Raw genomic sequence first — 24,975 nt, 5'->3', positions numbered from 1 at the left:
CAATATTTCTATTCAGCAAAACATTCAATAAAGTCCAGCTACTGGAGAGAGAGAGGCTCTGCTGACATGAGTCCATACCAGTGTGCAGTGGGTAATGACGTGGAACACGCTGTGAGCCTACAGCTGGAGCTCATCATGACAGATATGTGATCGAATTCTCTCGGCCAGTGTGTGTGTGTGTGTGTGTGTGTGTGTGTGTGTGCCAGCCAGGCTGTATATCAGAGAACTCATCCCCCTTTTAACGGCTCTGCCTGTCCACTACAGCAGGTAATGCATAAAGCAGATGCAGCTGTCAGAAACAAGAAGTGAGGAGTGGCCTTGGCTGCTGCTGTTTGATGAGTCTGGGCCCGAGCCCACACTCGGCATGCTGGGAAACACAGCAGCACCGATTGGACAACTGTGGCCGGGACCCAACCTCATTCTATCTGTCATCATTATCAGGGGACAACAATGTGGAATCTGTTCGGTCAATGCCGAGCCGCCTGTCAGCGAACGTTAATGCTCAGAAAAAGTGAACGTAAACATTTTACAGACTAATAGGACATTTGGCCAGTTCCTCATCCAGATAAATCAAAAGAGATATAAACAGGATTTCCTGTTATTTCATCACCGTCTCCTACCTACAGTATGTGTGCCGAGCAGGAGGAAGAAGTGCAAACCACGTACTGGGACTAACAAGTCCAGTTACCCTCAGCTGGGCCCACCACCGCCAGCGGAGAAGTGTGTGGTCAGTGATCGCCCTTTAAAAATACACACACCCTTCTCAAATGCACTTCCTTGGTATAAAAGGAGAGAAGTGGCAGCTGAATGGAATTCCCACCATAAAGGGACCTTTCTTTCTTTCACTGTTCGTCTGAAATGAGTGACCACATTCAAGAGGAGTCCGGGTCCCTCAGAGCTGGATTTGTCAAAGGGCTCATGAGAAATGTTCAGTGTTTCTACTTAACAACGAAAAAGGAGATATGAAGCGACACTAAAGTCCTTCTATTTTACATAAATGGTGTCGTGTTTTCTTTAAAGCACATAGAACAATTTAAGGTAAAATGTGCAGTTCTTCTTTGCCACAAGAGAATATCATATTTACAAAATATCAGAGGGAGTTTGGCTATTTTATGCACTTCTTATACAACATAAGAGCTGTTAGTAAGTACTAATTTACTCCCGGGCCACATTTCACTTCACTTTATTGTTGCACATTAAATTTAAAGCTGTGGTGTGAGACTTTCAGTGAATTTTCTTGTGGTTGTTGTTGTTGTTGTTGATGATGTTAATATTCTACCTCTGTTTGGTTTTCATAGACTGTGCATTATAACATTACTAGTGCAGAGCCCGTAGGAAGTATGAATTCCTATAGTGTTGAGCTGAAGAAGGCTAACATAGCTGTTTTGTGTATGACAATATCTAATGCTAATCGAAAATGAAAACATTTGCTTTGTGCTTTATGAGGTTGCACAGTGTTTGTATTATGTTAGCCCTACGCTAATGCTAATCGTAGCCTCGCTAGCTTACGTTTGGAAAAAGGTTCGCCAAGTAAGCGGCAAAGTAGTAGCATGCTAATGCTAAATAAATATGTGCTTGCGTATTGGTGAATGGTCACCTTGTTCAGTATAACACCATGTTCTGCGGTGACAGCCTCTTCACTCCCACCTCCCCGCTCCAGACAGCGCAGCTGCTGCTGATGAGCCGCTGCCTGCCTGGTGTAGTGTGCTAAATCAGCGAAAGTGCAGCATTATAAATCAGTGATAATTAAAATTCCTCCAAAAAATTCATGAAAATCAAGGATGCACACCATCAGGCCATGCTCAACCCATATCCAAAGTCTTAGGGCAATCTGACTAACGGTCAGTGAGATATGCCTGTCACAGACAGACACACAGACGCAACTTTCTTTATAGATAGATTTTTATTCTGCATCCTTCATCTGAAAACAGGCTTTATCTAGCATAATATCAGACCTGGTTAAGAGAGAGGGCGTTTATGTGTACACACCGGCGTGGTAGGGGAGGGTGGGGACAAGAAGGCTGGCTTTTTTGGGGCAGTAGATTGTGGCCACAGTGGACAAAATTATTTGCTCAAAGAGTGAATGCATATGAAGAGAAAGTGCATGTTAAACACTTAGTACGCCATTTAAGACACTGTACGTATATTTTATTTCAACCACTGTCTGCTGGGCCGTTCCATCGGGAGTGCGGTGCTGCTCAGCAGATTTTAAGTATCTCCACGGAGCCACCTGAGACGGGACAAATCATAAAGGAGAGCGAAGCTCCAGCAGCACACATAAAGCAAGCTGAGTGTCTGTAACAATGAGTAACTGTTTGGTTTGGCCTACGCTCTAAAATCCAGAGGGGGAAGAGAGAAAAGCAAAGCATTAAAGTAACACAATGTAGGCTTTGGTCGTAAAACACGTAACGTGCATTAGTTGACAGGCCAACGGTGCTGATGAACTCTGGAGCAGGACAGCAAACAAATGTCTTCAGAGGGACAAAAGCATACGTTATAGCATTTTATACAAAAAGTGTGTTATTTTTTCAAGATATTAAAATTAAAACTGAGAATAAATGACAAAAGAACAATAGTGCTTTCATTTGTGTAGTTGTGCGTTTATAACCTAGTGCTCATTGTATGCACATTGTGCAAACACACTATACATCAGGGCCATCAAACGAATCTAATCGTAATTTGAAATACTATATTTTCACATAACCGTGACTAAATGTTTGTGCCTTTATATGAGGATGATGGTGTTGATGTGTAAACCGTAAACTCAGGCATATTATTGCGCTATAATAATAATAAATTGTACTTATTTTTCTCAAGAATTGTCATGTTTTGTAAAAAGACACTTCATTAAATGTAAAACAAAGGAAACAAATTCAGAGTTCTTAGGTTATTATGCTATTTTATTTTACTGGTCCGGCTCACTTGAGATCAAATGGTGCTGTATGTTGGCCCCTGAACTAAAATGAGTGTGACACCTCTGCTATAGATGGTAAACTATTTATATTTACTCGTCTAAAAGTAAGGTCTCCCTCTGTCGAGTATCCTTCCACTTCTTTCAGCCAATGTTGTCTCTTGTGCAGCCATGACATCCCCTCAATGAATAGTTCTACCTATGTTACTTTGTTGCTCCCTTTGCCTTATTTGGGACGTATATTGCTAAAATAGTTGAGTTTCATAGATCAAAATCATCTTTATTTGACATTATTTGAAGGTAGAAATCTGACATTTTATTGCTTTAAAAATGAAAAAGTTGGCAGGCTGCAACACCAGGAACGTAGCAGTGAATGCTGCCATTTTATGATAGAATTGTTCGACATATTAAAGACTAAAATAAACAAAGACACTAAGATGAACAGGCGTCTGAGCTGCAGAGCACCAAGACTGACCTTCTGTTCAAACTCCCAACAACAAAAACAAATCCATAACTTTCCAAATAAAGTTGACAGTGGTATTTAATAATCCATGCACTGAGGGTGACATAATGGTGACATAAAAAAACAAAGATCTGTTCTGCCAGACGGAGGAAAAACACTGCAAAATACAGGCTATGAACCTGTTAAGACCTCGGTCTGTCTCATTCGTTTTGGTCGTAAAAAGTTGATCGTCAGGAGTTCCTGACTCTGACAAACCAATCTGAGGGTGACACAGACATCAGATTCAGAAATATGAGCTGGAGGCCAGCAAAGGCACCGCAGGGGTCAAGGGTCAAATGGACAGGTTGTCATTCATACCACATAAAAGGTGTCAGGGAGAGGAATCAGGAACCAAACGGAGCGGATGCGTTTCCTGTAATCATGCAATCAGCAGAAGATGCGTCACCACAGCGACCGCACGGCCTCTAGTTTGGTTTCTATGGAAAGTTAAAATGACAACATAATTGATTCTTATTCTCTCACTAAAGGGACAGTCTAAACATTTTCATTTCGTCTTTCACTACGGTGGTTAAGTATGTAAAAATCTATTCGTTCCCTCATCCTGCATAATGGAACTAGAATGGAAATGATATTAAAGCCAGAAGTAAAAGCAGAAAGTAAATGAAACCACAAAAAGAAGAAAAAAAATACAGAGGGAGCTGCTGCAGATTTTTAGAACAGAGCAGATCTGAAAACCTCTCAAAACAACATATTTCTGCCATTGCTGCATGACACCATCAAGCTGTGTATCACACACAGTGGATCATGCTTCACAGAAGCTAATTAGCTCATGGGCAGAGTTAGAAACCAGAGCCACATCAAAACCAGGCACTTATTCCACATGGATCTCGACTCCTGCTGCTGCTGCAGCTCCGAAAAACTGAAGCCTTAAGGTTGTTACATCATTCAGTTAACAGCTAAATGATGCAACAACATGTCAGATTGTGATGACGCCCAAACGTTAGTGTAAAATAAACTCAAACGCGTGAACGCGTAAAATATTTAACGTTCGTCTCACTGTCAGCTGTCACTGTTGTTTGGGTTCCAGGAGGTTATTAAGCGTTAAATGCACAGTATGTGATTTCTGCCAAACAAAACAAAACAAAAACAAAATAACTAGTTTGATTACGCTGGGAAAACAGTGTGGGGGGCAGTGTGTGGACACGCAGGAACTGGCAGTGAGTGGTCCTCATACATTAATGATAAATACAGGCAATAAAAACAACACACTGACTAACTAGTAATAGTTATGTCCTTCCTCACTCAAATGTTTAATAGGGGGAGGGTGTGTTCCAGAAGTTACAGCTCAGACTGGATGGTGTCATTTCAATGCAACCAAAATGAGTAATTCATGTTGTTGTTGTTCTTATGGATTTGAGGAGTTTTGGAATGTTTTGCCTCATGTAAATACACTACTCAGCAAATATAATCAAACATAATAATAAAATCTAAAGTAATTCAACTTGCTCTGTGATATTTTTGCAGCAGTTCTTCGAGCTCAATTCTAACATTAACATGCTAACATTTGCCAACAACTACAGCTAAGAGTGATGAAGATACCGTTAGGTGTGGTCTGGTCTGGTCTGGCTTGGTCTGGTCTGGTCTGGTGTGGTCTGGTCTGGTCTGGCATGGTCTGGTGTGGTCTGATCTGATCTGGTCTGGCTTGGTCTGGTCTGGTCTGGTGTGGTCTGGTCTGGTCTGGCATGGTCTGGTGTGGTCTGGCTTGGTCTGGTCTGGTCTGATCTGGTGTGGACTGGTCTAGTGCGGTGTGGTCTGGTCTGGTCTAGACTGGTGTGGACTGGTCTAGTGTGGTGTGGTCTGGTCTGGTCTAGTGTGGTGTGGTGTGGTCTGGTCTGGTCTGGCTTGGTCTGGTCAAGTCTGGTGTGGACTGGTCTAGTGTGGTGTGGTGTGGTGTGGTGTGGTGTGTTGTGGTGTGGTCTGGTCTGGTGCGGTCTGGTCTGGTCTGTTCTGGTCTAGACTGGTGTGGACTTGTCTGGTGTGGTCTGGTCTAGACTGGTGTGGACTTGTCTGGTGTGGTCTGGTCTAGACTGGTGTGGACTGGTATGGTGTGGCCAGGTCTGGTCTGGTCTGATCTGGCTAGTGTGGTGTGGTGCGGTCTGGTCTGGTCTAGTCTCGACTGGTGTAGAGTGGTCTGGTCTGGTCTGGTCTGGTCTGGTGTGGTGCGTGCGGTGCGGTCTGGTCTGGTCTAGTCTAGAATGGTGTGAACTGGTCTGGTGTGGTCTCATGTGTTGTGTTGTGTGTGTAATAATTGCATAAACATATGTTTAAATTATTTCTCTGAGCCATTATTACAGTTTTTAATTCTAACCAGCTTTGAACCAGATCAGCTGATCCACAAACGACTGACCCTTCAAACAATCCCTCTGAGCTGCTGCTGACTCCTCATTCCTGCTGCGTCTGATGACATGACGGTGATGAATAGCTGTGCTATGAACTCCTGCTACAATCTCAGCCTCGCTCTTTAATGCGCTCTGTTTTATTAGCAAAACAGCAACGACATCTCTTACATAGTGCATTATGTATATTCCTTCAGTTATTGCATGTATCCGCTGTGACCCGTTACTCCGTGTCCACAGCAGAACGCCCCGTGCCAAACACAAAACCTCATCAAATTCCATCACCGTGTTACATTTCAAAGCCGAGAGCAGCTCTGATATTAATTAAAGGATCCAGATGTTTTTATATTATCTCTTGGCTTGTACATTTGGTGATCTCCAGTTCAAATGGCGAGACCAGCTGAGAAAACCTCAGACGGGAAAGAGATGAGGAATTAAAAAAAAAAAATCCCTTTCCTGAAAAGCCCCCAGCAAAGTCTAATGCAGGAAAACGTTTCTTTTTTGTGTAATTGCTCAATTCAGACCCATTTATTGCAATCTGAAGTTTCCACAGTTTATATTTTTAATCAAACTATGCCCATGTGAAGAGTAATAATGTAAAAAAAAAAGAAAAGAAAAAAAAGAAGACAGATCAGAGTGTTTTCTCTTTTGATTAAATGTTAATGCAGCTGGATTACAAAACATGGGAACTACAGCAAGTCCAGCATTATCGACTGGAAAATAACATCACTCTACAACATGTTTGAAAGAATATGACACGAGCAGCTGACCCACACTGCGACGTGTCAACGTGTGTCTCTCCAGCAGCTCTGTGCTCACTGTCCTAACACTGACTTCACAGATCTCCAGCTTCTGCACCAAGAGGAGGGTGAAAGCTGTGCTCCTGACCTTCACTTCACTTCACTCCAGCCCTCCACATCACACAAGAAAGAGCTTACACTTGCTGTGCTGTGCTGCCCTCTGCTGCTAAAATACATCACTACAAATTCCAGACAGTTGTACAGCCTCCATGAAAGCTGTGAGGCCAACAATCTATCTATAGAGCAAGTTGTGTCTGTGTGTGTGTGTCTGTCTGTCTGTGACAGGCATATCTCGCTGACCGTTAGTCAGATCGCCCTAAGACTTTGGATATGTGTTGAGCATGGCCCGATGGTGTGTTTCAAATTTTTTTGGAGGAATTTTAATTTTCACTGATGTATCATGCTGCACTTTCGCTGACTTATCACGCTACACCAGACAGGCAGCGGCTCATCAGCAGCAGCTGCGCTGTCTGGAGCTGGGAGGTGGGAGTGAAGAGGCTGTCCTCACGGTGGGTGAGACATTTTCACACGGTTCACCACAGAACACCGTGTTACACTGAAACGACTAAGTCGGTGTCCATTCACCAATACGCGAGCACATATTTATTTTGTATTAGCATGCTACTACTTTGCGGCTAACTTGGCGAACCTGTTTCCAAAGGTAAGCTAGCGAGTCTACGATTAGCATTAGCGTATAAGACAAACACTGTGCAACCTCATTAGGCACAACGCAAATGTTTGTTTTTTTTCAATTAGCATTAGCTTAGCTAGCTGTTGTGACTGTCAGCCACGCCAAAGAGCTAGTTACGTTCCTTATGGGGTCATATCTATGTTCCCCGGGTCCTATGTTCCCCGTTTTTCCCAAAAAAGGTCCACTTTGTATGTGACAGGGGGAACATAGGACCCTTTTTCAAAAAAAGAGTCCTATGTTCCCCTGTCACATACAAAGCGGGGAACATAGGACCCGGGGAACATAGAACCCGGGGAACATAGAACCCGGGGAACATAGATACGGTCCCTTCCTTATCATGCATTACCATAACTGAAAAATCTTCTTCAGCTCCCACTATAGGAATACATACTTCCTACAGGCACTGCACTAGTTTAAAAAGTATGACTTAGATTATGACTTAAAGACTTAGATGTTTGAATATGAGACATGACAACAAAACCCTCTGGTGGTGAGTTCTTGAAATAAAAAAACAAGTGGCCTACCGTACACTTTCCTGCCACACACAAAGAGGTATCATTCAGCCCACATGGCGTCCCGTCGATCACTTTGTCCGACTGCCGCACGTAGAACCTGAACCCTATGGCCCGACAGTTGAGTTCGCAATGTTGATCCACAGGAACTGAAAAGAGATTTTTGAGATTGTTAAATGTACACTCAACAAAAACATAAATGCACGAAGAAAAACTTGTAGTTATTGTTATGTGACAAAACAGAGTAACTATCCAAAAATAACAGTACAACTTTATCAATAAAGTGGCTTTAATTTGCGAGCATTAGGATCAATTTCAAAACAAAAGTCCTGGAGTAATGGCAGGAAGAACACAATGGGGGTCGATGATCCAAGTTCACAAACTTGGCCTCAAGCAGAGCGGTACACCGGCAACGCATGGACATCACCAGGTTGTCGATCGTGGCCTGGAATGTTCGTGGAATGACGCACATTCAGTTGTGTTGCCACAGCTGTAACGCTCAACCCAGCACTCGGCATGCCAATGGCACGCTCCCTCATGATTTGTGACATCTGTAGCATATTGACAAGTGACAAAAGTCCACATTTTGGTGTGCCCTTTTATTGACCAGACCATAAGGAGTGTCTGTGTACTGGTCACACATATTGACCACCACTCTGCCATGCTCCATGATTCTCGTGAGTTGAAATACTCAATCTGAGATGGTAGTCAGTCGGAGTGACCAAGTGACACTGGACTACTGGGTTTGAGCAAAATAAATCATTCCATAAACAAATGCATCGAGAATCTGAGCAAATGTTGTAACATTCTATTTTTGTTCACCATTTCAAGTTTGTGCGTTTGTATTTTTGTTGAGTATATGGCACTGACGCTGAGGTAAAACAAAGAGGGACGACAAAATTGCACACGCGTAATAAAGATGAATCATTTCAGTGTCAGTAGGGTACCTCAAACTCAATATTTAGTAGCTATCTAAGAAAAAAAAAAAGGCTTAAAATGTAAACCACAGTGGACCCACATTCAGAGGATAGAAAGAACTCAGATACAGGCCCTTTAAAGGGTTAAATGTTACATCATAGGAGCTACAGGGACATTAAATTACTGTGGTACTAATGCAATTAGTATGCAGGTCTGCTTAGGTCTTACCCTCAGGCTGTATTCTGTCTGATTCAATCTTAATTTTAGTCTGTAAAAGAACAAAAAGTTAACATTTAATCTGACCTGATTAAAGGTCCACAAGTTTACGTCAATCCTTAATATAATCTCATTACTGTCATAGATTTAAAGGTTGGATAAAAATTAGTTTGAAACCGGCTCCATGATCATGACTGTAGATTCTCTTCTTTATTTTATAACACAATATCAGAGGAAGTCCTCTGCATTTTGTTCAGGTGCTTAATCAATTAGATTCTGAAAAAGTCCGATATTTCTTCGAGGGACACACAAGAACACGTTTAAACACTGTTCAAGATGGGTGTCAAATGATCCGAAATGATACCGGTGGTTATTTCATCTCTACATCTGCGTTAGCCGTCAGTCACAGCAGCGCAGTGAAAAAAAGACGAGAGCTCACACAACACACACACATCTGTTTGACAGGATATTCATTTGGAGGCTTTTATTTCCATTACTTTTCTCCCTGAGAAATGACATTTCAGGAAGTGTTTTGACGGTTGCCGGGATACGTCTCTGTGCGCGGAGATCACAGTTTGCATGAATAAACATTTATCTGTGAGGACACACAGACAGATGACATAACGCAGGCCGCGCACAATACAACACACCTGAAATCATTCATGACAAAGTCAGGGGGCGGAGAATAACCTGAGCTGTAACATTGTGTACAGTACTTTTTCGGCTGAATCTGTGTTCAAGAAATTATTTTGAAAGCTTATTTATGATAGTTACTAACATATAAATATAGTATAGTATGTGTAGAATGAAAGTTACCTGGCTGTGAAGACATCAAAGTGTGATGTTAGTTCATTCTCAGAACCTATATTTCTTTTTTTTTTACTGGCGAAGACTTTCAAAAACCACTTTATGTTGATTTTCATAGGGTAATACTATGTGTTTGGCCAAAGCACTGTTTTTTTAAAACACAACTTTTCTTCTGCCTGTGATCTTACTCAGCTTGGTAAACAAACAGGTCGAAAGCTAGAGCTTTCTTTTTGCTGCAGCCTTGAAAATCACAAGTTTGTGGAATTTTGATGCTAATTTCCCTCGCTCTCTCTAAACTAAAACAGGTTAAAGACTGCAACTTGTGACTTGCACGGCCGCGCAGCGTAGTGATACAGGCCAGAAAATAGTGCCAAATCGATAGCATGATCTGACATACTGATGGAGGGCAGTTTGTGGTTTAAAACCCTAGTTCTGTGACCTCAGCTCTCTCCCGGGAACTACTTTTCACCGCTTTGTTGCATCCACTCTACTCCTGGAGTCTGTGTCATACAAGTCAATGTTGAAAAATCCAAACTATCCCTTTAAAAAATACACTGTATTTTTGTTTTCTTCCTTGTTTTCTTTTGGGGTTTTTTTTTTCTTGTAAATTTTTCTTTTGTCAAACAAACACTGTGTTTTGTGCTAATTATTAAATTTATCATGTTTAACTAAGATAAATATTACCTGCTAATAAGCACACGTGAGCATGGTCATGGCATCATCGCAGCACAACTGTTATCCATGTCATTATATTACTTAATTGTAATGTTGTAGCTGTACTTATATACATTAGGGCCACACGGTTGATGTAGTGGTTAACACTCTTTCCTTTGCAGCAAGGAGAGATTTGGGGATTAGCTAAATTGGACACTGCAAACTGACCATGAGTGTGAGACAGAATGCTTATTTGTCTCTATGTGGCCCTGTGATGGACAGGCGACCCTTACAGGGTGTTTCTGCCACCTTTCACCCTATGTCATCATGTGGAGGATAAAGCAGTATAGAAGATACACACAGTATATACACAGTATACAAATAAAATTACCTTCATTGAAAGGTTCCCACTCATACATCCTGCCCATGAAAGGTCGGTTATTGTGCGAGAAACACTGAACAGCTCTGAAGTGTCTGCTGGATGAAGGACAGGCCTGAGGATGGAGCACACACACACACACATTCACACAGTCAGATTTAGCGCGTTCACGTAACGCTCCTGCGTTATTGGCTTCTGAAGCCAAAATAGAAAATGTAAGTATTCAAGGTACAGGGTGTAAAAATTAAGCAACATTTACTGGTGAAGTTGCAGCTGAATATCCCTCACCTCACCTCACCCTTCCATACGTGATGAAGAACCTGTGTAGCCTTCAGTTAGCATCAAAACCTATTTATACGATTTTAATTATTAGAACTTAAATTTCTGCCAAATGAAAACTATTTATTCTACATTTTAGACACAGGAACTTTAAATACTTTTAAATTCAAAAGGAAATACTAAAAAAATATCTCCTGCTAAGTGCAAATGCTGTTGCAATGTTGAAATGAATCTTAAAGTAAAAGTTTCATTTGATTTCAAGATTTGCTTGTAAAACTCCCTTTACATTATAATATAATATTGACTTAAAACTGTAAATAGATGAAAAAATATTGATTGACCAAAATAAACTAATGAACTTCTGCAATTAATCGCACTTAAGAAAAAACATTTATAAAATGACAGCCCCCATATTAAAATGTGTCTAATAAAATATGAAGTCTTACTTTATTATTCTATGTACAGTATTTTAATGTCAATGTAATCAGTGTAATGAAATATACTACTAAAGTCTTCACCCGGGCGTTGAAAGTTTTTATAAAGTTTTAGGGGTTTGAAAAACCTCAAAAGGTTTGGGAGTTGATTAATGTGATTGTGATCCCGTTAAATTCATAAATGTACCTCTGGCCAACACATTGACGATGATCAGAAAATCTTACGTACGTCGCTGTTGCAGATGCTGTAGTGAGAATGTTCGCCTGTACAGAAAGAAGTAGGTAAGGGGTTATATGGTCTCTGATGATGATGATGATGATGATGGTGTTGCTGCTGCTGCTGCTGGGACCCAGAGGTCTGTCTGCCAGAGTGCACCTCCTGCTCCTCAGTCTGCTTGGCTGAACCAGGCTGGTAGAGCGGGGCCCAGACCTGGTTATTTGTGGACTGCTGTGCCCTGGGACGCATGTAGGGTATGCTGTTGCGACGGAGGTTGTTTGCGGGGTCCAGGTTGTTTGACCTCTGGCCAGCGTGGCCTCGGGCAGCGGGGTAATTTCCAGCAGCAGCAGCAGCAGCGGAGCGTCTCTGTCTCTGCTGGACTGTGTCCGTCTGCAGCGGAGCGACATAAGGCGCTCTCCCGTAGCCGTACCTCCCCGGGATGATATGACCGAATCTCCTGAAGACAGAAGAGGAGTCAACTAAATCATTGACAGCATAGATCGACCGAGATCAACACGTATCCCCATCTTTACCGACTGACTTACAAGACAGGCCTTCAGTATAGTTGGACATTTTAGCTAAACGTCCTCTTTGCCTGAGAAAACTTTTCGAGAAGCTTAAACCAAACTAAGACTTTTGAGAAGCACAGAAATCAGGGAGCTTTTGTCATTATTTGGCTCTCATTACTCAGCTGCCAGTGCTATTTGTTTAAAGGCGAGCACAACAGGAGGAAGGTCAGAAAGCTGCAAAGCGCAAGCTGAGCCTTTGACTCTTGCAATAAAAGCCTGAAGCTGGCAGTCAGACGGCCCACAGTGACGGCTCCAAAGAGCCACTTTTAAATCAGGCTGCTCAGCATGCAGCACGGGCGATTTAAGGACTTGCAGATTCAGATTCGGAGTGATGCAATACTGAAAAATATGAAATATTCTTCAATTAGCATTGTGACAGTACAATTAATTATTATCAACTTCTTTCTCAATATTAATATTTATGGGTTTAATGTGGCTTTGAGGATAAACAATGAGACATATGATGATAATTATCTCCACAAAGGTGGTTTTTGGTTTTTTTGCAGCATAACTCTAAAGGAAGCATGTTTTTAATGATGTTTTCTGAGGATACACTTCACGGCCCCAGAAAGAAAGATAGAAAGAGAGGGGAAACTATTGATTCTGTAGGAAATGGAGCTGGGCTTGGTGGAGGTTTGCTCTCCCTGAGTGCTATCTCTGGTTACAGATGGGTTTATATTTGTTTGCAGGTCATTTGTAGGAAGGTGCAGATTGCCAACACATTAAGGACGGAGCAGTGACAATCACAACAGCCACTACAGCAATAGGCCAGGATCAAGCTAAATGTTTTTATGTTTTAATGTGAATATTTTAGAGTTTTATTAACAAAGCTGAACCGAGAACCATCTCTGCAGAGTCTCAGTTGGTAGTAAGAGAATGAGACACAGGTGTCTTTTGTTTCTTCAACATGTTTAGAGCATCATGGAATATAAGAAGGTTGTAGTCAAACTGGTCAGAAAATTACACCCTTGCAAAGTGTGAAAATGTTGTGCATCTGAACCCAAAACCAGTGAGAGCCATGAGTGATACCTTCGTCCTCCTGGTCGCGCCTCTTTCCTCGGCTCACCGCGACGGCTGCCGTTGGAAGGCCAGCCCACGCTGCGGTGCAGAGACACCGTCGGCTTCACGGCTGAGATGACGAGACCCGGGTGCTGGGGATGACCTCCATGACTTCTCGAGGGATACTGGGATGGAGAGTAAACAGGCAGACATGGCCTGGTCTGCTCTTGTACGCCGCCTCCACAGGTGCGGGAGCAGGTCGACCAGGAACCCCAGGTGCCCCAGGAGCCGTGAACTTCTCCACGCTCGGCTCTGACCTCCTGTTGGGGCTCTGGCCTCTGATGAACCTGGATGTAGACCGATGAATTGGTCATGCAGAGTATCCATAAGAGGTAGATCAATTTACACATTTCTGTTTATATTAACTTTTATTTGATTAAACGTTGGTTTATGTTAATTTGATAAAGACCATTTTGGGTCTATATAAATAAACTGGTAACGCTTTCTTTTACAGTCCCCTAATTACCAGGTATTTACCTGGTAAATTCATGGTAACACCAAAGTGTTACTAGGTAATTACCAATGGTAATAAGAAAGTGAATACAGTGAAACTGTTGCCAAAATACTGGGCATTTACCTGGTAACTATATAGTTAATTATAGCGTGTTTTTACTGCTGTTAATAAGAAGGTATGTACAGCTAAACTATGGCAAAACTATGGTAAATGTAAGTGTATTATTGGGTTATAAACTGGTAATAAGCAGGTACCTACAGTCCCCTAATTACTAGCTATTTACCCAAGGGGTAATCTAACAAACCTAACCCTAAAAATGTGTGTAATTACATGGAAACAAGCTTGGCTTTCTTTTACAGTACAGTTTTACTTTACTTACCGAGTACATTACCGTGCATTACCCAGTATTTTGGCAACGGTTTCACTGTATTTACTGATCTTATTACCCTTGGTAATTACCTAGTAACACTTTAGTGTTACCATGAATTTACCAGCTAAATACCAGGTAATTAGGGGACTGTAAAAGAAAGCGTTACCAATAAACTTTATCTTGTCAGATGGATGAGGGGAAAAAGCTGCCAAAATATTGGCCAAAGCAAATAAGCATCACCACTGATTTCTAAAGATCAGCATCAGCCATAGGCCCCATACTGATTGACCTCTGAAAATAACTTAGTGACGCTAGAACCACAAATGCAAAGAAACAGGATTGCGCCACAAGATGTGGATTGATGAAAAGCTTCCATTGAGAAGAATTGGATCTGCTAAGATACTTGCCTTGTATAAAAGCTCAAGTCAGTGACCTCATCTGATTAACATGTCTATAATGCTCCTCTGCTTCCTACCCCTGTTCATGAAAAAGACTCTCTGTTCACGGCAATAAAGCCCTGATTTGGATATTAGTGTCCTATCCCCCATTGGCTACCTGCATTTTAACTGTTGACTCTGTCCCTCTGTGCAGCCCTGTCAGGGATGTATTAGCAGTGATCACTGCACTCTCTGTTTGAGGACCCTGCCAACAGGAGTCCTGTGCCAGGCGGGCTTTGTCCACAGAGCCGTGTGGAAATCCTGCTCTTTAAGGAGCACTTTGTCTCCATTCAAAAGAAACCTCTCTGGGCAAACACATGGCCGTAGTAAAAGTTCAGCTGTCTTTGACTTTTAGCAGATGGAAAGGGAATACAGAAGCAGTAGGGAGACTTGGCAGGAAGCTCTTTTCCTGTCAATCAGCCTGCGAAGCTATTCGAGGGACTTCAGACCTCCCTCCGCCTCCTCTGCCCCCGCTGCAGCCTTTGAAACTCAACGCCACTGTCATGTCTCGGGTCAGCCACAGGTCATGCAGCTGGATTCCCGATGGAGACACGCGGAGCTGACTCAAGCCAAACCCCCGACACTAGATAGTTGATCTGTCAGTGTGCTTCGTACACTTGGCGCACCCATGTTGTTCCTGTGGCTCCGGAGGACAAGAGGTGGTCTGCTGATATTAGCCCTCACTGTCAGTTCAACGGAACTTTTCGCTGTCTGTCGTTGCACTTTCACAGCTTTGCACCCTGGTCAGGTTTCCAAGAGTGATATTCACACTTAAAAGACTTTTTAAATATAAACAAAAGTGAGTTGCTTTCAAATCACTGTCACACAAATCTCTTTCTGCTCATGTGCCTCTTGGCGACGTTCCTGGCTTGCTTCGTGTCACGAAGGACGGAGGCAACAGCAACATTGCGCTAGTAAAGCGAGACACTGTTGGAGAATGACTGGAAACACAACAAAAGGAAAATAGCTAGCTAAAAATAACCCAGTCGTTCAGCACTTTGACATGATAAACATTTCTTGACCCCGCCCACCTCAGCGCTGCAAGTGTATACACACTTACACTCCCTCAGTCAGGTATGATAGTATTGCTTGACACAGCCCATTAACAAACAGAGGCAGAATAATTTAAAAAATAAATTAAAAAAAATAATAATAAAAACTGCGTAAAAGAAAATGAAAAACATTTTGATCATACATGTTTAAAACTCCACCACCTGCTACACAACTGCTACTCACCTTCCTGTGATCTGCTGTGTGTTGGCAGTCCAGAGAGTCTGACCAAAGAAATAGCAGCAGCACATAAACTCTGTGGGTAAATAACACAGAACAGAAAGAGTTTTACTAAAATGCTGTTTTTGTTTCTAACACAAAAATATGTCATCCATAATTGAAGAAGTCGCACTGACGTTACCTGAAAGTACAGACACAGGCTCCGTGCATGGCTCCTGGAGACTGAAGGATGGACACTTGACTGTAAAGACATACGTTTACATTTAGTGTCCCTGGCACTTTCAACACAAATGCTGCCTCTGTGTCCACAGTTTCAATCTCTATTACTATCCTCAGATCACTGTAGCCTCTCTGTCAACAGTACTTTTACCCACATTATTAAGACTGACAGACTCTCTCTACACACACACACACACACACACTGACTCAGGTTTGTCTTCTGTCCACTTGACCATGTCAGTTGACCTCCTCACCTCTGGCTCCTAATGAGACCCCCCTGATGAAAGACTGCCTGCCCCTGTAACAGCAGGTCTGAGAGCCAGTTAGGAAAGTGCTTTGACCCCCAACCCCAACACCATGTATTGCATCCTGTCAAAATGAATGTCACTGAACCAGACAGGAGAGTGGAGGAGTTAGTGCTGCAGATTTCTAGTGCCCGAACCAGGAGAGAGTTTTTTTTTCGATCAAAAACAGTCCAAACGCATACGTTACATACCTGCCTGGTGGAGTGTGCGCCGCCTCACTGTCCCTTCGAACCCGTTCCTCCTACACAGATCCACTACTACTTCCACGCGCAGGTATCCACATGGTGCAAAAGGGGAATCCAAATGGAAATGCAGCAGGGTTTTTCCCTCCACACACTCGCTGCTGAGCGCATGTGAGGCAGGAAATCCCGATCCGCGACTCAGAGTTTGGTGACTTCAACTCCAAGAGCAGGAGAAAGTCCGGGGGTTGATCATCACACGGAGATTCCAGCGAATCTACTTTGACGCACGAAGACGCACAACAACCTCCCTCTGCTGCGCACTCCCCCCCCCGTGCCGCGCGCGCGCGTGTGCGTGTATAATCGAGTATTCTGTTACCTCTTTGGCACCTTGTTTGGCATAAACACTGTCCTTGTCAGGACCAAAAGCTGATCCTAATGAGGCAGCACCTTATTTCTGAGGAATTGGTTAAGTTTAGGGTTAAGATATGAATTGTTAAGATTAAGGGTAAGGCATGAACATTAGGAATTGAATATGAATAAGAATAGCTGCACAATATTTTCTGTTCTAAACACTGACTTTGTCAGGAGCAGTAGTTCTCATAGGGACCTAAACCTGGTCCTCATGACATGAGACAGACCCCAATTTCTGAGGCTCATGTCAAGGTCAGGATTAAGATGTCAACTGTGGTTAGGCTAAAGTAAGGGTTAAGCCTTAACGGGTTATGGTTAAGGTTAGGAAAACATCAAATTGGTTGATACCAGGTGTATTAACACTATATGCCCTGCACTGTTGTTTAAGAGCCAGAATAGCAAGAACAACTACTCTGGTGTGCTGCAAATTCAGTCATTCTACAATCACAGCATCATGAACAGTGAAAGGCTTTTACAGAACAATATAAACACAGGTTGTGTGTTGGTTTTTTTGAATCACCATAATGCTGTACATTTAAGGCAAAGCTTCAAATTATGCCACTTTCCTTAATAAAATGGCTTGATGTTATAGTCCTGCAATAGTTTTACAGTAATAAAGAAAAAAAAGAACTAAAACAGTTTATCCTATCTTGTATTACTTTTAGAAAATACCTGTGTTGTTAATTTTAAAACATAATGCATAAAGTACTGTACAATATTTAGCAGCTTCTCCACAAGAAGCAGCTAAATATTCACTCTAGCCAGTGTTAAATCTTAGAATAGACCGCTTGGAGAGTAAAAGCATTGTTATTATTCAGAAGATGTGCATATCTGTAGGCCATGTGTTGGGTGAGAAGTAAAAATTCCCCTCAAAAAAATCCAAATCCGCTCCACATTTGATTTCTCTGTGTGTAGAATGAAAAGCTGTCTTCAGCTTCAGCTAAAACTGTATAAGGGTACAAAATGAGGCTTTTACTGTTCCGTAAATTGTCAAAACTTTGGAAAAGATGACCACAATTTAGACCTTCTCCTAATCGAGTACCCTTGAGCAAGACGTTGATCTCCAGTGGAATGGAGGACATTGGACAGAACACCTGTCAACTCCCATATGTGTGTGTGTGTGTGTGTGTGTGCTGTGTTCTGCCTGATTAAACAAAGGCCTCAGAAACATTGTTTGTGGGCTGATTTGAGTGAAGGGAGCAGGAACAGGTGGTAAAGAACTGGTCCAGCCTTCAGGGACATTCCAGTCCAAGTTCACAACCACTCAGAGGATCCTTCCTTAAGGTCTGGACCTTTCATACACACACACGCCTCAGCCTCGCGTTAGACCAGCGGCAGTGAAGTGTGATAATTCCGTCCTTCAAAATGCCTGAAAATAATTAAAAAAAAAGAATGACGTGTTATAGATGCTGGAGGAATATGAGGACTGGGTTTGATGCCTGGTTTCGAGGCAGAGACAAAACAGTCACGCAAACCCTGAAAATAATCTGAGTTATTACAGAATCTTTTAATTCTACTTATATTTCATACAATCAGCGGTAAAGAAAGAGGAATCCTTGTCCTTTGTTTGTACCCTCTTCTTTTGACGTCAGACAGGAGACACTTTCCCCCTCCAGGTGCATGTTCGGTGACCTTTCCTCACTCACAATCTCCAAACACTCATCTTAACTGCATTAAAAAAAAAACAGCATTTTACCAAAGTGTAAAGACAAAAAAAAAGGTATCTTTCACAATTGGTGTTATTATAGAATCTTTTAATTCTGAGAACAATACAGAAAATCAGTGGAAAACAAAGGAAAGTCTTTGTGCCCTTTTTTACGTCAGGCAGGAGAAAGTGAGTGATCTATGCGTGATACTGATTTAAGACAGAAATCAAATGAATTCTATAGTCTCGAGAAAAGAGACATTTTTTTTAGCTGATGAAGGTGATGGTGAGGAGGGGCCATTCAGAAAGACTTTAAAGTGCAGAGGACGCTCTGTTAAGGACCACAATTCACAATGAGTCCTTTTTTAAACTTTCAAGTATGTTACAGACCAGACTGTGTTTTCAGTGAAAACCTACATTCAAATCAGGACAAGTTCTCTAGACACATTTAAAACAATTATCATCCAAAGATCGAAGATTTTGACAATCGATAAAGTCACTAAGTGATGATGTGTTACATTATTGGTGGCATGTTGGTCTGAGTCTGAACTATTATGTCCACGTGGTTTTGGTCCTCTTCACTTGGTCTCAGAGAACTTTGCAAGGCTGGCTTGGCAAAAGGCTGCTCGATCCCTCATGTCCAACACACAGTCTCTCACCATCTCTGCAAACATGGAGGGCCAGAGCTTGTGAAGAGCCTCGCCCTTGAGATTTGTGTCCGACGCCCTTTGGACCAACTCCTGGAGGAACTGCTCCACCATGGCGGCACGTTCTGACGACTCCACGGTGTTTTCCTGTGAGGAAGAGAAAAGTATCCCATTAATTTTGTCTTGTTCTCTTGTGATTAGAGCAGTGATAGGAAAAAAAACAAAGAATATGCAAGAGTAAAGCTGGCTCACCGTGTTTCGTAAATATCTTCCAACAGTATGGAAACAGATAATTTGATCTGATTTGACGTAGTGGGAAGTTTGTCAAATATGCACTCATTACATGTAATTTGAATGTAGCCATTGCAGGGAATTAAATATGTGGTAAACATCAACTTGTTTTTGTCATTTATGCACATGTGCACAAAGCTCTCTGTGCACATGTGCACAAAGCACACAAAAAAGATTTCTCCTGGAAAACGCACAGTCTCCAAAGTTTTGTACATCAGACAGAAGTTGGTACAGAGGTTGGGAAAACTGCCACGACTTCAATGATTAAGGCTGCTAATATCTTTCCATCTGAAAATAGCAGCAAAAATGCTACGTTTTTTTTTTTTTTTTGTTCAGTAAAATGAAAACTCTCAGATGCTAAGTTTGCAATTACCCCCAAAATCTCTTGATGTCCGTCAATAGATTTGACTAAATCTCTTGACTTAGGTTCAAATCTCTTGACTAAATCACTTGGGACTAAGTGTAAGTGGGAGTGTGGGTAATAATCAGTTCTCTTCAGTGGTTTCAGAAGGTTTCAAATCCCAGAAATCACTGTCTGATTGTTATGTGGGGGTTTGCATGTTATGCATTAGCTGCATCTTCTGAAAAATATTCAGTGTCTGGTTTCCATTTGTGAGCAAACCATCTAGAGACAGCATTGGAATCTTGGTTTTCAGTAAACTCATTGGCTTGACGAGAAATCTGTCACTTCATTTTTACAGAGAATAACGTCGTCTTTGATCAGTCACATGCATTACCGTTCAAAATTCACCTATACAATTTTTTTGTTTTTTTCCATTAAAAGTCACACTTTTATTCATCAAAAGAGTTGCAAAATGAGTAGAAAATATAGTCAAGACATTGACAAGATTAGAAATAATGATTTTTCTTCAAAATAATCATGTTTTCAGCTGTGCTAACATCTTTGCACAAGGATTTTCAAGGGTTTTCTAATCATCCAATAGCCTTCTAACGCGATTAGCAAACACAATGTTCCATTAGAACACTGGAGAGATGGTTGCTGGAAATGAGCCTCTATACACCTATGTACATATTCCATTAAAAACAGACATTTGCAGCTAGAATAGTCGTTTACCACTTTAACAATGCAAAGAGTGTATTTCTGATTCATTTAATTTCCTTCAAAAATAAGGACATTTCTAAGTGACCCCAAACTTTTACAACGCCAGTAAAATGTCTTTGCCCAATAGAAAGCATTGAAGGTAAAATAATACATTTACAGTGCTCAAACCTGTACCAAAGTGTAATATTTATGCAATCAATCAGGTTGATTACGATTCTAACCGTGACATAATGACTGGTGCAGCTTACTCTTTCTAATCAGAATGGTCCAAAGAATGAAAAAAAAAAACATTCCACTTGATTTGCTAGATCAAAGGAACATGAATAGACTCTGGCTATAGAGCCGAATTAAAGGCTCCAGTTAAGTCTCTATCTTCAACTGTGCTGAGCCGAAAAGCATCAGCAGATGGTCTACAGCAGCAGAAGACCACATTCCTGTCAGCCAAGAACAGCTCCACAAAACTGGACACTGTAGCCCGGTCTGATGAGTCTGGATTTCAGCAGATGGCTTGATCAGAATGTTGGCATCCACAGCATGAATTCACGGACCCAACGTGCCTTGTGTCAAGAGTCCAAGAGTGAAGGTCTATTGTTCTGGACCACATTCATCCCTTCAGTTTACATTCTTCTAATGGCTACTTTAAGCATGATAATGCTCCATGTCGCAACGCAAAAGTTGTGTGTCAGTAAGTTCAGTCACCAAATGTGAATCCAGTAGAGGATTTGTGATGTGGAAGAAACAGACAAAGTTTCCAACATCTTATTGAATGATTGATGATAACACAGTGTTCTTAATCAAGTATTATGTGGTGTAGACCAGTCCTGTTTTGTGTATTCTGTGCTGCCTAAGCAAATATTATTAAAGACAAGGGTCCAGAAACTCTTCTGTAGCTGAATGACTCCAAAACAGAGATTGATGTAATAACTCCCTATAGGCTCCAGCGCTAGCTGAGTTGACAATCTTTCCTCTCGTCTGTCATCCAACAACATCCTCAGCAAATTTTCAAAAAGGAGATCCGTGCTTTTATTTCATCCTGACTTGATGACTGCAACACATTTTGTTCCGGAGTTATCAGACATTTACAGACTGAAGCTTGTGCAGCCAGGCATTTCACATACATAAGAGAAAGAAGCAACCTATGAGTTTTGAAAATATTTTACTACTTGGCTTCAAAGGTTGGTTTTGAATTGTCTAGCCTATATTCATGATCTGCTGCCTGCAGGGCCCTACTGATGGTTCCAAAATCCTGCCTTGTTATTAGATACGACCAGGCTTTGATTGCATAGCTTTTCAAAAAACTGTTGCTACTTCTTTTATTTAGTTTGATTTCATTTTATTGTATATTGTTAACACTAGCACAGTCTTAAGTGTTGCCACAGTCAAACCCTTGTGGTGCCAGTGGATAAAAGGCGACTGACCTCGGGACTCTCTGCACTGCAGTCTCTGCTCGGGTAGTTGAACAGTGCTCTGCTCAGACCTTCTCCCAGGAGCTTCCCATTGTCTCGCAGCTCCTCTGGACTCAGCCCTGGCCGCCGGCCTCGCCCCTCCAACAGGAACTGCAGCTGACGCTTCCTTCGAGGTGAAGAGCAGTGAGACACAAACAGTGAGTCACACACACACACACACACACACATCGAGTGGAGAGAAACAGTGGCAGCAAATGAGTAACAACAACATAATAAAGGTGTGTTCTTGTGTCAATCCACACTCTCACTTTAACACGATGAAAATATGGTTGTTGTTTTTCTTTTTAAAGGCGTGTTCTTTGAAGGACACTGAAAGTCACATGGCAACAGTGACCAAACTGTATGAACTAATAAAATATTTTTTTTTTTTTATATTTGAATCCATTTCAAAGCTAGTACTTTAATTGCATTCTTGTCACTCAGCAGCAGGATATGTACACTTATAAGCGCAGGAGAGGACTTAAGTGATGTAAACTACATCTGTCAGTGTGAAATCTTTTGTGATACAGTATTGCACCAACATGTTCCACAGGCCACTGCCAGGATGCTGAGGAGGCTGCAGGCAAACAACATTCCATATAGGATAAGTCTGTGTGCGCGCCCGCGTATCTGTGTGTGTGTGTGAGAGTGTACCTGTATTTGTTACATCTTAACACTGACCTTGTCAGGACCAGCAGTCCTCATGGAGACCAAAACCTGGTCCTAATGAGGTAGAACTTAATTTCTGAGTAACTGTTTAAGTTTAAGGTCTGTATAGTGGTTAGATTAAGGTTTGGGTTAGGCTTTAAGTGGTTAGGACAAGGTTGGAGGGAACTTATAAATCTTGGTTTGGTTACGGTAAGGTATTTCTTTTATTTGTAAAGCACTTTAAAACAACCAACAGTGATGTACAGAAGAACAAATAAAAGACATATAGACAATAATATCTCATGATAAGAGGCGATAAGATACATCTAAAAAAATTGGATGAAATCCATAATAAAAACAACGCCTTTTAACTATTAATATTTAATAGGTAATAACTATTAATGGTTAGGGTCAAGGCTTTGGTTGGGCTGTCCAAATGTATGAAAGTCAAACAATGTGTGCATCGTGTGTGTGTGTGTTTGTTATTCACAGAGAGTCTATGTCAGCAACCTGAGACAAAAAAAAAATCTGTACATGCCCTTTACATCCCGCATGTCCCTTTATATATTTATACACTCTTAGAAATAAAAGTGCTAAGTAGAACCATATAAGGTTCTTCAGCTTGTCCTCATAGGAGAACCCTTTTTGGCTCCAGGTAGAACCTTTTTATAAAGGTTCCACCTGAAACCCTTTTGGAGAGTTCCACTAAGAACCCTTTTAAAACCCTTCAGGAAAGGGGTTTTAAAGGGTTCTCTGGATCAAAATGGTTCTTACTGGAACCATTCGTGTTACCAAGAACCCTTGAAAAACCCTTTCTTCGGGGACGGGTTTTTCAGAAGCAAATGGTTCCAGGTAGAACCTCGGCCCTTGTAGAAGGACCCTTTTGGAACCCTTATTTCTAAGAGTGTACTGTATGTATAAAATATCATCCATCCATCAATTTTCCAATTTCAAATACTAAATTAATTGTTATTAGTATTATTATGTAATAAGTGCATAATTAATGGCTAACAATGTGCACATTTCCATAAACAAACTGTTAATACACTGTTACATACAAAGGAGTTAGATCACAGTGACAGGACCAGTGGTAATAAATCCCCAAACTCTGGGATTGTTGGGGCGTTCCACTACACGCTGACGTTTCAACAGTGTGTGCAACACACATGCATACAGTGAAATGAAAGTGTGCAAATTAACCATAAAACACACGATACATAACAAGAAGCAAGAAGAAACAAGAACCTAACAGGATCTAGTGTAACAAATGGAGATGAACTGACCTTCGGGGTCGTCTGTCTGCATGCACATAACTCTGGATAAGATCCCAGTGCTATTAATGACATTTATCTTTGGGCTGTTAATCAGGGCAAGATGCAGCCATGAGCCAGTTTGTCTTTCAGGAAAATCATAAATCTCATCTCGAGACTCAGAGACTGCAGTGATTTTCAACAGCAAGTGATGACAAATTTCATGCGTTTCCTGTTTTTTTTTTCTCCACACAACAGAGATCCACATGTGCACCTGCACATTATTGTCATCATGTGAGTCAAGTCAGTCTGGAGTAGTGAAAAAAAAAAACAGCTTCACAGTTTTGCCTTTTCATCAGCAAATGTTTTTTGTGCGTGACAAGTTCAGCGGTGTTTCACTTCGCGAGGATGTTTTTCATTGACCGACAGTGACAGAACTCAAAAGCTTTTTGGCTGAGGAGAGAGAGGAATGTTTGTAAGGAAGTGCCAAATACCCACCCTTACCCTGAGACACATCGTGCTATTCTCCTGGCTCCTTGATGCCAGGCTCCGTCTCACTATCTCGCATATATACACACACACACATGCAAACGAATACACACAGGCATGCACATGCATGCACAGTAGCATATACACAGCACGCAAGCTGCAACTCACACCTATGCAGATTTAAGAATCCCTGCATTCTTGACATAATTTAAAGCAATTGTACATTATCCAGGACACAGCACACACACACACACCGTCTGATTGATTGTAGTTAATATTAGGTTGTGCTTCAGTATCTGCGATCAAGCGTCTCACCTGGACTCCTCAAGCAGCAGCAGGAGTCGGCACCGGGGAGTTTCAGTCGCTGCGATGTGACCCAGTGTTCCAAACACGCGCTCGGCAGCGATCACATCGTTCATCGTCACCTGGGTGGACACATGAACATCAGTGGATAGGTAAAATACCCACTAAATAACACAACAAAATACATAATTTACTTTATGATTAGGGAACACATATTCACCATTAACTAGGTGCTTGCTAACATAAATATATACATGTACACCTTATTCTACATAACCTTA

The 24,975-nt window shown here is 41.6% G+C and overlaps 2 protein-coding genes across 2 annotated transcripts in view; both read right to left on the bottom strand.

Moving 5' to 3' along the window:
* Positions 1-16,083, bottom strand: part of thsd4 (thrombospondin type 1 domain containing 4) — a 46,172-nt gene extending 30,089 nt beyond the window's left edge. The window contains exons 1-6 of the mRNA XM_083901240.1: positions 15,978-16,083; positions 15,803-15,872; positions 13,276-13,592; positions 11,690-12,134; positions 10,760-10,862; positions 7,786-7,922 (exon numbers count right to left, since the gene is read on the bottom strand). Coding sequence (XP_083757366.1) covers positions 7,786-7,922; positions 10,760-10,862; positions 11,690-12,134; positions 13,276-13,592; positions 15,803-15,872; positions 15,978-16,006 — 1,101 coding nt within the window. The 5' untranslated portion in view covers positions 16,007-16,083. The remainder of the gene's footprint in view (positions 1-7,785; positions 7,923-10,759; positions 10,863-11,689; positions 12,135-13,275; positions 13,593-15,802; positions 15,873-15,977) is intronic.
* A 2,618-nt stretch (positions 16,084-18,701) lies between these two features.
* Positions 18,702-24,975, bottom strand: part of lrrc49 (leucine rich repeat containing 49) — a gene marked incomplete at its 5' end in the record, with an annotated part of 39,587 nt that continues 33,313 nt past the window's right edge. The window contains 3 exons of the mRNA XM_083900576.1: positions 18,702-19,352; positions 21,978-22,131; positions 24,707-24,816. Coding sequence (XP_083756702.1) covers positions 19,137-19,352; positions 21,978-22,131; positions 24,707-24,816 — 480 coding nt within the window. The 3' untranslated portion in view covers positions 18,702-19,136. The remainder of the gene's footprint in view (positions 19,353-21,977; positions 22,132-24,706; positions 24,817-24,975) is intronic.

The sequence above is a fragment of the Microchirus variegatus genome (assembly GCF_963457635.1).
Source record: "Microchirus variegatus genome assembly, chromosome: 14".
Lineage (NCBI taxonomy): Eukaryota > Metazoa > Chordata > Actinopteri > Pleuronectiformes > Soleidae > Microchirus > Microchirus variegatus.
The sequence above is the reverse complement of the archived record's forward strand: the minus strand, read 5'-3'. Positions and strand labels throughout refer to the sequence as shown.